This window comes from Hyperolius riggenbachi, chromosome 8 (genome assembly GCF_040937935.1).
Source record: "Hyperolius riggenbachi isolate aHypRig1 chromosome 8, aHypRig1.pri, whole genome shotgun sequence".
Classification (NCBI taxonomy): Eukaryota; Metazoa; Chordata; class Amphibia; order Anura; family Hyperoliidae; genus Hyperolius; species Hyperolius riggenbachi.
Genome location: NC_090653.1, coordinates 26095907 through 26112346, shown reverse-complemented (window position 1 = coordinate 26112346; position 16440 = coordinate 26095907). Strand labels below are relative to the sequence as shown.

At 48.3% G+C, this 16440-nt stretch overlaps 1 protein-coding gene across 1 annotated transcript in view; it reads left to right on the top strand.

Annotated features, from left to right (window-relative positions):
* The first annotated feature begins 9870 nt into the window (after positions 1–9870).
* Positions 9871–16440, top strand: part of PTGIR (prostaglandin I2 receptor) — a 40083-nt gene continuing 33513 nt past the window's right edge. Inside the window, exon 1 of the mRNA XM_068250135.1 lies at positions 9871–11965. Coding sequence (XP_068106236.1) covers positions 11114–11965 — 852 coding nt within the window. The 5' untranslated portion in view covers positions 9871–11113. The remainder of the gene's footprint in view (positions 11966–16440) is intronic.

Sequence of the window (16440 nt, the reverse complement as noted above, 5' to 3'; positions counted from 1 at the left end):
GCGAATGAGAACGAGCAAAGGGACAGATTGTATGTGTGTGCGCCAATCTAGTCGCCACCCCGCGACCGCGCACACACAACAGCAGATACGAAACAGAAACGCAACCGCAAGAAAGGCGATTGCCAGAAGTGACACAAGGCAGATATGAACAGAATACGAGGATAGCAAAGGCACAGCAAATCATACAATGAGGAGATGCGGAAAATAACAAACGCTAGCTAACCGCGAACACCGCACTCATTCGCAACAGTGCACGCGGTTATGCGCGGTCTCCACGTGATAAGCACAATAGAGACAAGCACGCCTAACTAACCATCAACAAACAAACATGAAACAGAGGACGCGAGCGCTTGCTTAACGGTTACCTCACCGAGCCTCCAGCAAGCGGTCGTAGCAGACAAGACAGACACACGAAAACAGGGACAAGCGAGAGATTGGATCCACAGCACTAGCGAAAGTGGCTAGCGCGATCCAGGAAGACAGAACAGAAGGATCCACAGCACTAGCGCGAAGCGAGTGCGATCCAGGTACAGAGTAGCAGAACAGAAGGATCCACAGCGCTAGCGAAAAGTGGTTAGCGCGATCCAAAGAGACAGAACAGAAGGATCCACAGCGCTAGCGAAAAGTGGCTAGCGCGATCCAAAGAGACAGAACAGAAGGATCCACAGCGCTAGCGCAAGATGCTAGTGCGATCCCAGTGAGACAGATCAGAAGAGATAGCTGGTAGCAACCGCTGCACCAGCTATACTCCAAGAACAGAGATCAGAACGATTTCCTGTCGACCACCGTTGGGACAGGACAATCGCAACAGACAAACAAAACAGATAACAATCCTAACTGCACTAGGGAACCTGCCTAGCACAGTTTCCAGGAATTACTCTAAGCTGATCTTCAAACAAAGAGCATGGCTGACACTCTCCAGAGTGTTTCACAGGAAGGAATCCATATGAACAGCAAAGCATTGTGGGAAACACATAGTACTTATAGTACACGCCTCCAATGAATGTGGCCAGGCAATTTGCATGACAACGTATGCAAATTCCTCAGCAAGCACAAGCTGCAAAACTGACAGAAGCTCTTCTTTCCAGAGTCCTGCAGCATGCAAACCTACACAATGGTCAAAGGGCTGCCTGCCTGCACAGGCAGCTGAGCAAATCATCACAAGTATATACGGGGGTATGTTATGTAAGTAGAACAAGTATTTATCCACTTATATATCTGTTTTTTTCCTGGGATAGTTTGGTTGTCCCTGCTGCGTTAAAGAGAATCTAAAGTCAAATTAGATTTAATTAAAAATGATATGCTTGGGTAGCGCTAAATACATAGAGTAGATTTACTGTATCTCCTTACCGGCGCTCCACCTTTTCCGTTATTTGGGTTTGAAAGAATCTGTTACTTCCTGTATAAAATGCAACTCCTGTAAGTACTTCCGGGATGCTGCTCCAGTCAGAACATGAGTGCGCACATAGACGTGCACGATGCGCGCTCCAGCGCACCACCCTGCTCCAAGGATAGAACTGTGCACGGAGCAGGGTGGGCTGGAGGGGCAGCATAAATGAGAAGGGGGTGGAGATTGGTGGCGATTGGCACTGAGAGAGGCAGAGCTACTGTGAACAGCTCTGCCTCTTCCTGGAAGCATGTTCTATGACCAAGTGGGTTGTAGAGAGATAAAAGCTGATTATCTGGACAGGAGTTGGGGGCGGGGGGAGGTCGTTTTAAAGTGAGAATACAGCAGGAGACAAGATATTTAACACCTTATTATGATTTATGGATAGAATTAAAAAAAGATTTGCTTCAAATTCTCTTCATCGTTTATCAACACACAAAGAGAATGTCGGAGACCCACATGGCAGAAAGTCTAAACCTTCTCCCGGTAAGCAGATCCCTCAAGGAAATAACACCTTCAGAAAGCTCTAAAGATGGGAAATTATAAATCCAAGCCGGTTTTCCCGAACAGAGTTTGAGTGATTAGATTCCAGAGCCCTGAACAAACTGCGGGAAGTGCCCTTTGGGTGAACTCTCAGGGCCCGTTTCCACTGTTGCGACGCGATTTCGCCGGCATTCCGACGCTTGTAAAAACGCATGCGGATGCGTTTCCGCATGCGTTTTTACCCGCGATTTCGCGTGCGATTTCGCATGGCAGGGTGCCATGCGAAATTAACCATGACACTGCCAGGGCAAAATAACATTAAAAAAGGGGCGAAATCGCACGCGAAATCGCGGGTAAAAACGCATGTAACAAACGCATGCGTTTTTACTATTAAATACATTAGCGGCGATTCACACGGATTCCCGACGCAGGCGAATTCTGTGGGTCCCGTCGTGCAGATTTGGCCCGCCGCCAAATCGCTCCCGCACGCCGCACATGTGGAAACAGCCCCGGCCACTTCAGTGTAACAAGCGAATCCGCATCTCGTCGCCGCATGCGGATTCGCTATGGTGGAAACGAGCCCTGAGTGAAGCAGAATTATTAGCCAGTTTTCATATCTGGGTTCAGAAGACAGACACATGTTAGCCGACAGCAGAAGCAGAGCTGGGCCAGCACAGCCACCCTGACAACATCAGACCCTTCCGATCTGAAGCCTCCTGAATTCCGGAAATACACTCCATGCTTTTCTGGGGGAACATCAACTTACAGCTAAGCCTTCCTGGATATATACTGATTCCTAACATCACAACCATTAACAATCTGCAGGTTCTCCATTCGGAATGTATTATTACACCGAAATATGACCTTAGTATGAAATAACAGCGTTACAGGTGTTCACTGAGCATGATAAACCATGGAAAAGACAAGACAAAGAACATTTATATTGCGCTTTTCTCCTGGCGGACGCAAAGCGCCGGAGCTGCAGCCACTAGGAGGTGCTCTATAGGCAGTAGCAGGGTTAGGGAGTATTGCCCAAGAACTCCTTACTGAAGCACGGCTCGCTGAACAGGGAGAGCTGAGATTCAAACGCAGATCTCCTGTATCAAGAGACAGAGCTCTTAAAGGACACCCTAGACAAAAACAAACCAATGAAATAAACAACTGTATCTATCTTCCTTCTCCTAAAAATAACTTTGTAAGATATTCCACAGTTTTATTTTATGTTTAAATCTACTTTTTAAGTTTTAACTGTTTTATTGTTTTTGCTCAATGACACATTTATTGAAGTATGCCAGAGCTAAAATCTATGAACTATTGGCCATTTTTATCTCTCCTGCTCTCAGAAGCCATTTTCTGCTAGAAAAGTGTTTTATAGTTGGAATTTCTTATCAGTGAGGGTCACACTGTCCAGAGGCGTAGCTAGGATTTTCAGCGCCCGGGGACAAAGACTATTAATGCGCCCCCCCAAAGTCAAGGTTGCCGCACCAAAAAGGGGCGTGGTCACATAATAAATGTGGACGTGGTTATGGGTGGAGCCAAATGTATATGGAGGTTAGCAGGCTCACGCTCACCCACCCTCCCTCAGTATGTACCTTCCAGCATGTTCCAAGACAAATTCAGCAATCATGAGCCCCCCCCCCCATCAAGACAAATTCCGCAATCATGAGGCCCCCAACATAACCAACTCAGCAATCATGAGGCCCCCAACAAGACAAATTTAGCAATCATGAGGCCCCCAACAAGACAAATTCAGCAATCATGAGGCCCCCAACAAGACAAATTCAGCGATCTTGAGGCCCCCAACAAATCATGAGGCCCCCAACAAGACAAATTCAGTAACCATGAGGCCCCCAAAAAGACAAATTCAGCAGTCATGAGTCACATAAATAGACAGCATTTCACATAAATAGGTAGAATGCCCCCTTAATATGGTAGACACCTCTCACCTGGCAGCAGTTCTCCAAAATACACTCAATCTGACGTGGTTCCCCAAAAATAGGTAGCCCCAGGTCTATAGTTGTCCCCAGAATAGGTGGCCAGCAGTATAGATGTCCCCAGAATAGGTGGCCAGCGGTATAGATGTCCCCAGAACAGGTAGCCAGGGGTAGAGATGTCCACAGAACAGTTAGCCAGGGGTATATGTGCCCAGTATATGTAGGCAGGGGTATGTGTGCCCAGTATATGTAGCCAGAGGTATATGTGCCCAGTATATGTAGCCAGTGGTATATATGCCCAGTATATGTAGCCAGGAGAATAATATGTGCCCAGTATATATAGTCAGGCGTATATGTGCCCAGTATATGTAGCCAGGGGTATATATGCCCAGTATATTTAGCCAGGGGTATATATGCCCAGTATATGTAGCCAGGGGGTATATATGCCCAGTCCACGTAGCCAGGGGGTATATATGCCCAGTATATGTAGCCAGGGGTATATATGCCCAATATATGTAGGCAGGGGGTATATATGCCCAGTATATATAGGCAGGGGTATATATGCCCAGTATATGTAGCCAGGGGTATATATGCCAAGTATATGTAGCCAGGGGGTATATATGCCCAGTATATGTAGCCAGGGGTATATATGCCCAGTATATGTAGCCAGGGGTATATATGCCCAGTATATGTAGCCAGGGGGTATATATGCCCAGTATATGTAGCCAGGGGTATATATGCCCAGTATATGTAGCCAGGGGTATATATGCCCAGTATAAGTAGCCAGGGGGTATATATGCCCAGTCCACGTAGCAAGGGGGTATATATGCCCAGTATATGTAGCCAGGGGTATATATGCCCAGTATATGTAGCCAGGGGGTATATATGCCCAGTCCACGTAGCCAGGGGGTATATATGCCCAGTATATGTAGCCAGGGGTATATATGCCCAGTATAAGTAGCCAGGGGTATATATGCCCAGTCCACGTAGCCAGGGGGTATATATGCCCAGTATATGTAGCCAGGGGTATATATGCCCAGTATATGTAGCCAGGGGTATATATGCCCAGTATATGTAGGCAGGGGTATATGTGCCCAGAGTAGGTAGCCAGGGGTATATGTGCCCAGAATAGGTAGCCAGGGGTATATGCCCAGTATATGTAGTTAGGGGTATATGTGCCCAATATATGTAGGCAGGGGTATATGTGCCCAGAGTAGGTAGCCAGGGGTATATGTGCCCAGAGTAGGTCGCCAAGGGTATATGTGCCCAGAGTAGGAAGCCAAGGGTATATGTGCCCAGAGTAGGAAGCCAAGGGTATATGTGCCCAGAGTAGGTCGCCAGGGGTATATGTGCCCAGAGTAGGTAGCCAGGGGTATATGTGCCCAGAGTAGGTAGCCAGAGGTATAGGTGCCCAGAGTAGGTAGCCAGAGGTATAGGTGCCCAGAGTAGGTAGCCAGGTGTCCCCCTCCCCAGCAGGAGGGGAGCAGCGCAGAGAAGAGGAAGAGCTGCTCTCTCTCCCTCGCTGTCCCCTCCAATGTCTGTCCGGTGGCTGGCAGCGGCGGGCGGAACTTACCTCCGTCTCGTCGCAGCGCCGGATGGATCTGCCGCTACTCCGGTCTGGTTCAGACCAGAGCAGCGGCTGCGCACCCGAACTTCCGGCCGGCGCTGGAGCGAGACGGAGGTGAGTTCCGCCCGCCGCTGCCAGCCACCGGACAGACATTGGAGGGGACAGCGAGGGAGAGAGAGAGCACTAAGGTGAGGGAAGGAGGGGGGAGATGGCCCCCCTTCCCCACCGTCCGCACAGCTCTCTCTCTTCTCTGCGCTGCTCCCCTCAGCCCCGTAGCAAAAAAAAAAAAACCGAAGCTCAGCTGGGCGCCCTTGGGGACCCGGCGCCCCGGGGCACTTGTCCTACCCCGACCCCCCCTAGCTCCGCGCCTGACACTGTCGTCACTTCCTGTCAGAGTCAGGACTGAGTCAGCCACTTACATACCTGATATTTAACTCGTTCAGACGGAGAAAGAAAAAAGGAACACAGCATAGTTATTTGTGTGCTAGGCACTGTACATACCCATGTCTATCTCATCATGTCACATGTCACCTCGGGTATCCTTTAACCAGCACACTGTCCAGGGTGCACCTTTTACAAAAAAACCTGCAGTTTATGAAAAACTCATTGTTCATACAACTGATAAAAGTCAATCCAACTGTTGGATTGATTTAAGGTGCCCATACACTCGTCAGATTGGCAGCAGATAGATAAGAAATGCATCTGATGATCTATCTGATGCGTTTTTAGAACATTTTTTACCAGGATAGAATTCCAATAGATTTCAGTTTGAAATCTATTGAAATTCGATCTGATGGCATTTTTTTGCCATCAGATTTCCATTAAGGCCAATGCAAAATGATAAGCAATCTCATCAGATCGACCTAAATTTTCCACCCTGCCAGTTCGATGGAAATCCATCGAAATCGCTCGAAATCGGCCATCGATCGGTCGATTGGCCAACCGATTTGCAATCGATCGATCGATCTGGATCGATTGGTCGGCCAGAAAATCGGCTAAATGTATGGGCCCCTTTAAGCTGCTTCTTCTCAGTTGTTTGAACTAAATAGCAAATAACTTTTTGCGGTTGTTTTAACAACAAAACTTGTTTGATAATTGTGCATTTAAAAGACTTTTGTTGAGCGTGTGACATTAGAACATTGATAGTACAGATATGAGTCTCATATTGTTTCCAGTACAGGAAGAGGAAACTTTAGTTGTTATCAAAGAAACAGTCAGAGACAAATTCAGATAAGATTTTTACTGCAGGGAAGAAGAAATGGTCGTTAGCGCTGCTTGTGTTATAGTTTAAAATACAGAGAGCTTGATTCACTTAAGCCGGCCATACACTCGTCGTCAGATTAGCAGCAGATAGATCATCAGATAGATTTCTGATCTATCTGATGTGTTTAGGAACATGTTTTACTAGGAACAGACTTCCAATAGATTTCAGTATGAAATCTATTGAAAATCGATCTGATGGCATTTTTTTGCCATCAGATTTCCATTACGTCCAATGCAAAATGATAAGCAATCTCAACAGATTGACCTAGATGTTCCAGCATGTCAAATTGATCGATCGATAGATCGGCCGATAATCGGCTCAGTGTATGGGCACCTTTTACTGTTGCCCATCATAGGTAGCTACAGGTGCCCCTAAGTATTAGGTAGCCAGAAGCAGTGGCATAACAATAGGCCCTGCAGCCCCTGTGCCCGCGGGGGGGGCACGCCCCCCCCCCCCCTGGCCCCGCTCGGGGCCGTTTTGTGGGGGCTGGAGGGGTGGCAGCATGAGGGGAAAGCCTTGGCCACAGTCGGCGGGGAGAGGGGAAGTTCCCACCCTCTCCCTTACCTCGGGGCTCTCCCCTCTGCGCTCCCCTCTAGCTAGTTACAGTGTGTGGGCAGAGGCGGGCAGATACATACCTTCTTCCGTGCGTTCCATTGCAGACTTCTCGCTCTAGTGGCTGACGTCACTTCCGGAAGTGATGAGCGAGAAGTCTGCGATGGAACGCACGGAAGGTATGTATCTGCCCGCCGCTGCCCACACACTGTAACTAGCTGGAGGGGAGCGCAGAGGGGAGAGCCCCGAGGTGAGGGTGAGGAAGAGGGGGGAACTTCCCCTCTCCCGCCGACTGTGGCCAAGGCTTTCCCCTCATGCTGCCACCCCTCCAGCCCCCACAAAACGGCCACGAGCGGGCCCCAGGGGAGGGAGGGGGGGCCATTCTGAAATTCTGCAGGGGGGCCCGTGGGGCCTAGTTACGCCCCTGGCCAGAATTACTCTCAATATTAAAGTGAACCTCTGGACTAAAAATCTACTCAGCAGAACTGAAAAGGCTTGGTGTTTCTTTAACAGTTTCACAGCATCAGAACTTTGTTTTTCTTACCAAAGCAGGAATCAGAACGGCAGGGAGATTAAGGTGTGTGATTTAGACCCTACTGACCAGAAAGATCAGCAGCACTGTCAGGCAACCGGTATTATTTAAAAGCAAATTAATATGGCAGCTTCCATAGGTCTCTCACCTCGTGTTCCTTTTAACTGGTTAAAGAGGAGATGTCAGCCATACTATCTCAGAAAAAAAACACATATATAAGTAGATAAATACTGTACTTGCACTACTTGCATAACACATGTATTGCACTGTCCTAGTTTTGAATTTAGTGATTTTTCTTCAGTAAAAAAAAAGAGAAAATACTTTTTAGCATTTCACATTTTAAGTGTGGCTAATTTGAAGCCAATCCTGATGTCATTTCCTCCCTATACTCTCCTCTGCCTGATTGTGTATGCATTGTCTGCCCTTCACTATAGAAAGTGCATTATCTCAGCATGAGAAATATTGGCCAATAAGAAAGGAACAGAGGTGTGTGAGGGGAAAACAGGAGGGAAAGAGGCTTTAGCCAATCAGGCTGCATTAGTTAAGTCTGAGGGGAAGTAGAGAAGCAAAAAAGGACAACCCAGCATGCCCTGCAACTTCCTTTTTGTGTACCAAATTGTGTGTACCAAATAAGAGTCAGGTAAACTGGGGAATGGTCATTTATCAACAAGAAAAGTAATAGTGATTTTACCTTTTGGATTGCCTCGTTAGCTTCCTTATTACTTGTTTACCAGATAAAAACAAAACATTGATTTTTGATTTTATGCCCGACAGTTACACTGTAACAGCTTCAAACAAAACTTTTCCTTTGAAAGTTGCCGGTGAAGCCTGTTCTGAACGGCTTCTTCTCTTCCTCCACCGGCGGATCTGAACTTCCGACAGGTCTTCGGGGTCCCGATCACATCTGATCACATGATATGACATGTGATCAGGATCCAGTAGACCATCGCCACTCGGTGGTGGAAGAGTGATGGTGAAAGAGAATCTTCCATCACCCCTCCCTCACCACAGGGTGGCACTGTCCCACTAACGTGGTCTCCTGGATCCCGATCACATGTCGTATCATGTGATCGTAACCAAGTACAGATGTCAGGATTACATCACCTCCGTGGTGGAGGAAGAAGAAGCCGATCCAGTTGTCCGGATGGGTAACTATAACAGCTGCCTGCCGCCCACTCTGCTTGCCAGGCTGAGGAAGGCTCACTTCCCCAACGGCAGGAAATATTCAGCCCTGCAGCCAAATAAAGTTTTACTTTATGTGGCTGCTAAAGCGTTAAAGAGGAGCTGTCAGCCATACTATCTCAGAAACAAAACACATATATAAGTAGATAAATGCGCAGTAGCCCAGACTGATGCGACTGAGCCAATTACCGGGGCTGATCGCGGCTGAACGGCAAACCGCGGGAGGACGGCGAGGGACTCACATGTGCTTATGGAGCTGGAGGAAGCTCTGGGCGAGTATAAAGTCTTTTGCGTCACTCAGCTCTTTCCTTTAACTGTTATGGCTGTGTAGCAAGCATGAGCGCCTGTCTGATCTCTAGAGAGAGGTGCTAATGCTTGCTACACAACTATAACAGTTGAGGCACCTGTTTTTTCACTGACCTGAGGAAGCAGGCAAGCTCCCGCGAAACGTGTTGTCAATTTCACATGCTCTAATAAAAGACCTTTTTTCAATAAACTGGTCCAAATTCTTCAAGAGAGGTAAGATTACCTCTCTGTTTATAAGATCAACAGCTTATTAGCCTATCTTTTATGCATTGGTGCATCCACCCATGTTTTAAGTGTCTTTAATGCTGTAATCGGTCATGATACAGGCACATACTGGTGGTCTCCGCAGTCACATGGCATTCTAGGGGCGTAGCGACAGCCTGGTGGGACAGATAAATTGCTGTTTACCTGTTGACTGCAGACCAGTCTGGCCCCAGCAGCGCAGACACTTCCCCACCAGACTTTAGCACTTGTGTTGTGGAGCCGGCGCAGACTTTATCTCACAAATAAGCAGAATTTCACATTCTCTGCTATTTGGCGCTTGTTGGGAGTTTCTGGCTACGTCTGTCTCCTGGTCTCAGCAATACTGAGTCCCTCCTCCCCCTCCGCTCTGATCGCTGACAGAATACAGGGCAGGAGAGGCAGCCAAAGAGGAAGAGAGAGAGAAGGAGAGACAGATAGAAGGAGAACAAGTGGGAGAAGAGAGAGAGAGAGGGGTGAGAGTGAAGGAAAGAGAGAGAGAGGAGAGATAGAAGGAGAAAGAGAGAGAGAATAGAAAAAAGGAGAAAGCGTTAGAGTGAAGCAGAAAGAGAGAGAGGAAAGATAGGAAGAGAGAGTGAAGGAGAAAGAGAGAGAGAGGAGAGATAGAAGGAGAAAGAGTGAGAGAGAGAGGGGATAGATAGGAGGATAAAGAGTGAGAAGGGTGAGAGTGACGGAGAAAGAGAGAGGGGAGAGATAGGTAGAGAGAGTGAAGGAGAAAGAGAGAAAATGGGAGATAGAAGGAGAAAGAGAGAGGGGTGAGAGTGAAGAAGAGAGAGAGAAAGGTAGGAAAGAGAGCGAGGAAGAGTGGGAAAGAGATTAGAAGAGGGAGATAAATTTAGGACAGAGGAGAGAAAACAAAAAGGTGAGTGGTGGATACAGAGAGAGACGGTGAAAGAGACAGGTGTGTGTATGAGAGTTACAAGACAGGTCTCTGAGAGAGAGGAAGAGAATGATGGAAAGAGAGACAGGTGTGTGTATGAGAGACAGATATAAACAGAGAAGGAGGGCGAGTGACGGACAGACAGGTGTGAGAGTTACCGACAAAGAGGAAGGGAGAAAGTGACTGAGAAAGAGATAAAGAGAGTTACAAGGCAGGTCTGGGAGAGAGAAAGAGAGAACAGAGACGGAAGGAGTGTGACAGAGAAAGAGACAGGTGTGTGTGTATGAAAGAGAGAGAGAGAGAGAGAGAGAGAGAGAGAGAGAGAGAGAGAGAGAGGGATAAGAACTGAGAGAAGGAGAGAAAGAGAGAGAGAAGGATAAGAACTGAGAGAAGGAGAGAAAGAGAGAGAGAGAAGGATAAGAACTGAGAGAGTGGCAGAGAAAGAGACAGGTGTGTGTGAGAGAGTTACTGATACAAAGGGAGGGAGGGAGAGAGAGAAGCAGAGAGTAAGGGCGAAAGGGAGTGCAGGAAAGAGGAAGAAAGAGACAGAGGGCGAGGGAGTGAGGAGAGGAACAGTGAAAGTTCCTCTAAGACACCAGGGAGGAGAAATGTATCACATAAGAAGGCAAATAAAAGAGGAAGAGAAAGTCCAGACGTAGAGGAAAAAACACAGAGCAGTCATTTCTCTGGGGTGGAGAGAGGAGGAGAGACAGGTGCAGAGACACACAGCACAGAGCACTCACACTTCTGCTGGGACCATCTGAGATGCAGGAGCCCCCAGATATTACTGTTGCACCCTCCCTGCTGTCCACCATGCCGCGTTCCTGCGAGAATTCCACCCATGTGCACGCCGATGGGAACCCAGCCACCAGCACCCTGATGTTTGCCTTGGGAGTCCTGGGAAATCTCCTGGCACTGGGCATCCTCGGGGTCCACCGGCGGGAGAGAAGAGCCAGAGCCTCGCCGTTCTGTGTCCTGGTGACCGGACTGGCCGTCACCGACCTCCTGGGCACCTGCGTCCTCAGTCCGGTGGTCTTTGTCTCCTACGCCAAACAGGCATCGCTACTGAAGCTGGGCTCATGGCCGCTGTGCCACCTCTTCGCCTTTGCTATGACTTTTTTCAACTTGGCGTCCATGATGATCCTCTTCTTCATGGCCTTTGAGCGTTGCCTGGCGATCAGTCACCCCTATATGTACGCTCAGCGCAGCTGGGGACACCGCCTCGCCAGGGCCGCGCTGCCCATTTCGTACGTTCTGCCGGCGCTCCTCTGTGCGCTGCCGCTCGTAGGCGTAGGCGAACACAAACAGTTTTGTCCGGGGACTTGGTGCTTCATCAGGATGGTGGTGAGCCCCGCAACCGGCAGCCAGGGAGCTCTGGCTTTCTCTCTGCTTTACGCCATCCTGACCGGACTGCTGATCCTGGCCATCCTGGTCTGTAACGCCTCCGTGACCGCCAGCCTCTGCCAAATGAGGAAAGGCCAGAGGGCGCGGAGAGGATCGCTCCGCAGGGGCGGGGCTCGAGGCTGGTTCCTCGGGGCTGGAGAAGAAGAGCTGGAACATCTGATACTACTGGTTCTGATGACCATCATCTTCATGGTGTGCTCCTTGCCAATGACGGTAAGTGAAGGGCAGGTGGGTCAATAATAAGTCATGAAACAATAGTTAATGATGAATGCCAACAATTTCTTGTACGATACCCTGTACTTGGCGAATACAATCTATTCTGATGGAAGATAGGTGCCACCACCACCGTGCGACCACTTACATCTCTCAGTGAAAAAGTTGTAGTCTTGGTGAAGCATGGAGGAGAGTATGAAATTCCCCAGCAGGTCATGTGTGAGGGAGGATGGGGGGGGGGGGGAGCGTGAGGGAAGATTAGTGTGAGAACATTGTGTAGGATGACTTTCCATGTGCTGGAAAAAGTGGCAGGCGAGAGTGGCTAATGGATCATAAGAATGACACGTAGGTGAGACGGCAGAGAGGGGTGAAAGTGATGGCCAGAAAAGGTAAAAACACGAGTGTGGCTGGTGAGAGGTGGCAGGTGAAAGTGATTATTGGTGGGGTGGCAGGTCAGAGAGACTGCTCTGAGAGGTGGCAGGTCAGAGAGACTGCTGGGAGAGGTGGCAGGTGAGAGTGATTAGTGGTGGGGTGGCAGGTCAGAGAGACTGCTGGGAGACATGGCAGGTCAGAGAGACTGCAGGGAGAGGTGGCAGGTAAGAGTGATTAGTGGTGGGGTGGCAGGTCAGAGAGACTGCTGGGAGAGGTGGCAGGTAAGAGTGATTAGTGGTGGGGTGGCAGGTCAGAGAGACTGCTGGGAGACATGGCAGGTCAGAGAGACTGCTGGGAGAGGTGGCAGGTAAGAGTGATTAGTGGTGGGGTGGCAGGTCAGAGAGACTGCTGGGAGAGGTGGCAGGTAAGAGTGATTAGTGGTGGGGTGGCAGGTCAGAGAGACTGCTGGGAGACATGGCAGGTCAGAGAGACTGCTGGGAGAGGTGGCAGGTAAGAGTGATTAGTGGTGGGGTGGCAGGTCAGAGAGACTGCTGGGAGAGGTGGCAGGGGAGAGTGATTAGTGGTGGAGTGGCAGGTCAGAGAGACTGCTGGGAGAGGTGGCAGGTAAGAGTGATTAGTGGTGGGGTGGCAGGTCAGAGAGACTGCAGGGAGAGGTGGCAGGTAAGAGTGATTAGTGGAGGGGTGGCAGGTCAGAGAGACTGCTGGAAGAGGTGGCAGGTGAGAGTGATTAGTGGTGGAGTGGCAGGTCAGAGAGACTGCTGGGAGAGGTGGCAGGTAAGAGTGATTAGTGGTGGGGTGGCAGGTCAGAGAGACTGCTGGGAGAGGTGGCAGGTAAGAGTGATTAGTGGTGGGGTGGCAGGTCAGAGAGACTGCTGGGAGAGGTGGCAGGGGAGAGTGATTAGTGGTGGGGTGGCAGGTCAGAGAGACTGCTGGGAGAGGTGGCAGGTAAGAGTGATTAGTGGTGGGGTGGCAGGTCAGAGAGACTGCTGGGAGAGGTGGCAGGTCAGAGAGACTGCTGGGAGAGGTGGCAGGTCAGAGAGACTGCTGGGAGAGGTGGCAGGTGAGAGTGATTAGTGGTGGGGTGGCAGGTCAGAGAGACTGCTGGGAGACATGGCAGGTCAGAGAGACTGCTGGGAGAGGTGGCAGGTAAGAGTGATTAGTGGTGGGGTGGCAGGTCAGAGAGACTGCTGGGAGAAGTGGCAGGTGAGAGTGATTAGTGGTGGGGAGGCAGGTCAGAGAGACGCGTTTATCAAAAAAGGGAGCCTGGAAAAAAGGGCGCAGGGTATAGCCGAAATTTTAAGTTTTAATGCAAAACCATATTTTTCTTTTAAGGGGTTGTAAACGAAAATTTAGTGCTAAATAGGTTAAATAAACGGAAATGAAATGGCAAAATACCGTCTATAACAACAAACGAATTCTGAAAATAAACGTCAAATATCGTCTATAAGAAAAACGATATTTACACTTGTATTAAGCATAGCAATGCAATGGTATGTTTTACAGATATTTTACTGTAATTATACCAAACTGTAGGCTCACACAGATCTCTCCCTATCCCTATCCCTAACCCATAGACCCCTCTTTGTTTAAATATATATAATTTAATAAATTATATATATTACATATATTGTGCTGTAACTATACCTAACCTTACTCTCACACAGAGCCCTCCCTGTACCTATCCCTAACCCCTAGACCCCCCGGTGGTACCTAACCCTAAAGCAGCCCATACACTCAGCCGATTTTCTGGCCGACCGATCGATCCCGATCGATCGATCGATCGATTGCAAATCGGTTGGCCAATCGACCGATCGACGGCCGATTTCGATCGATTTCGATGGATTTCCATCGAACTTGCAGGGTGGAAAATTTAGGTCGATCTGATGAGATTGCTTATCAGTTTGCATTGCGAGAAGGTAGGAGGCGCCCTTTGAGGTACTAGTGATCAGGCTTACACTGGGGTTTGCCAATGATTATACAGATTGTTGTGTGTAAAAGAAAACACACCAATATTCGTGAAAATCTATATATTGTTTTCGGTTAATGTGCGTATTGATATTTAGACAATTATTTGATACGAGAAATTGGAATGATCCTACCTTAGAAAGTAGTCAAATCCATTAGTGTAAAATTTTTTTTTTTTTTTTTTTTTGAATTTATTGTAGCACTTAAAATGACAACGCGTTTCGCGGCTGAAACCGCTTCATCAGGTCGTATGTTGTGCCTTGGGAAAAAAAAAAAAGGGGAAGGAGACAAGGCACTAAGACAGAGGAACATCACATATTATACTATTAGCATTAAAATGATTGCGAGATTCGTAATCAGTAGGAACATACTTAAACAATAATTTTTATGATAAAATCTTAAAAGTCTTAAAAACTTAAAAATATGCATCAATCCAAATGTATGCACCAATAAATTTCACATTGCAGTGTAACACTGATATAATGCATCTATCAGAGTAAAAACACCAGTAATCCGCATATTCCACCTTGTGGTGTAGCATAATGCATCGGCCAGCAAAAGTGTAAATACCAGTAGTCTAAATGCTATGGGAAGCATCAAGGCGGGGGGAGGGGGGGGAAGGAATGAGGGAACTGGGGAACGAAACATATGAATGTGCCCAAATCTGGGTATGTTAAGTGAGGTATTGTATATACCTATTATAGTCCAAGTCTAATGGTGTAACAGTGTTTTAGAAGCCAAGTGGTGTAAGGTGTATTTAAATGAGGTTGTAGGTATTCCTGGGAGAGTAATCCCCCTTCCTGATGGGTCTTAATTGGAGCATGGGAGCAGTCATAGGCGGCTTACCTTTAGCGAACACACCTCTGAGCTTAGGCGCCTTTGTGCGCCGCCGTCCCCGCTCATACTTTAAATGAGAGAGCATTTCCGCATTCGTGATGGGCAAGGGGAGGCGTGCCTCTTGCGTACTAGACGGGCGTAACTACTATGCGTATCCTCTCCTATCAGGGGGGAGGAGGCGTGGCCAGTGATGCTCTCTCGCTTTCAGCGAGAGTTGGCTGCACGTAATATTTTGTGCCGTGTCCCCTAGGCCAACGGGGAGAGCGGCTGTCTCCTGTAGCTGTGTCGGCCATTTTCACGGAGTCCATCGCTCAGCGGCCAAGTGTATATATATAAAGGAGGAATCTTGAATCCATTTATATACGCATATATTTTCCTTGTAAAGGCTTAGTATTTCAGGTGTTTTGGATCACGATAGAGTGGCCCATAAATGAGGAGACCTAGGGTGGGCAAACATAAGGCAAAATTTCAATAACATTAGATCAGCAGACTTAGTGTGTTACAGATACCACAAGCGTTATGCTTGGTGTATCACAGTTGTCACAAGTATATATGCACACATATGCATAAACCCCACATTACGATGTATCTGAGATGTGCATATATATAAAAAACGACTCAGTGTATCATAGTTGACACGAACAGATATGCAAGCATATGCACAACCCCCTATTAAGAAGTATTAGGTAAGGACACGTGTATAGGAAATTCCGTGTTCCTACCCCTGGGGGTTATTCATGGTATAATTGGCTGTATCTCTACAGTTAATGGATAGTGCGTTCCTGTAGCTGTATAGATGTCCCCATTTTTTTGGAATAGACATATAATGGGGCCACCTGTGTACTACCCTGCCCCTATAGGTGTGTGGATTAGGCAATGCACAGGAGACTAGAGGAAAATAAATTAGATTAATTAAATGAATAAATATCACAGGATTATTTCTTTCCTGTGTCTCTCTAGGTAGGAAGGGAGAGGTAGGGGGGGAAAGGGAATGGGGGAGGGGGCCCAGGGGGGGAGGGGGGGAGGGGAGGGGGGGAAAAGGGAAGTGGGAGAGGAATAGGGCGAAAGGGAGGACAAGGGGAGGGGGGGGGGGAACCGGGAGGGGGGGCTGGAAGGCTCCGTGGGCGGGGAAGTGCAGTCTATATGCTAGAGGGGGGCTAGTTGTGTATTGAGAGTTGCTTTATACATATTTCTGGTAACCCTATAAAGTGCCTACTATCAACAGATATGGGTTTGGGTTGGACCAGGGTATTTGTTTGGAGAAGGGGGGGGGGGGGGGG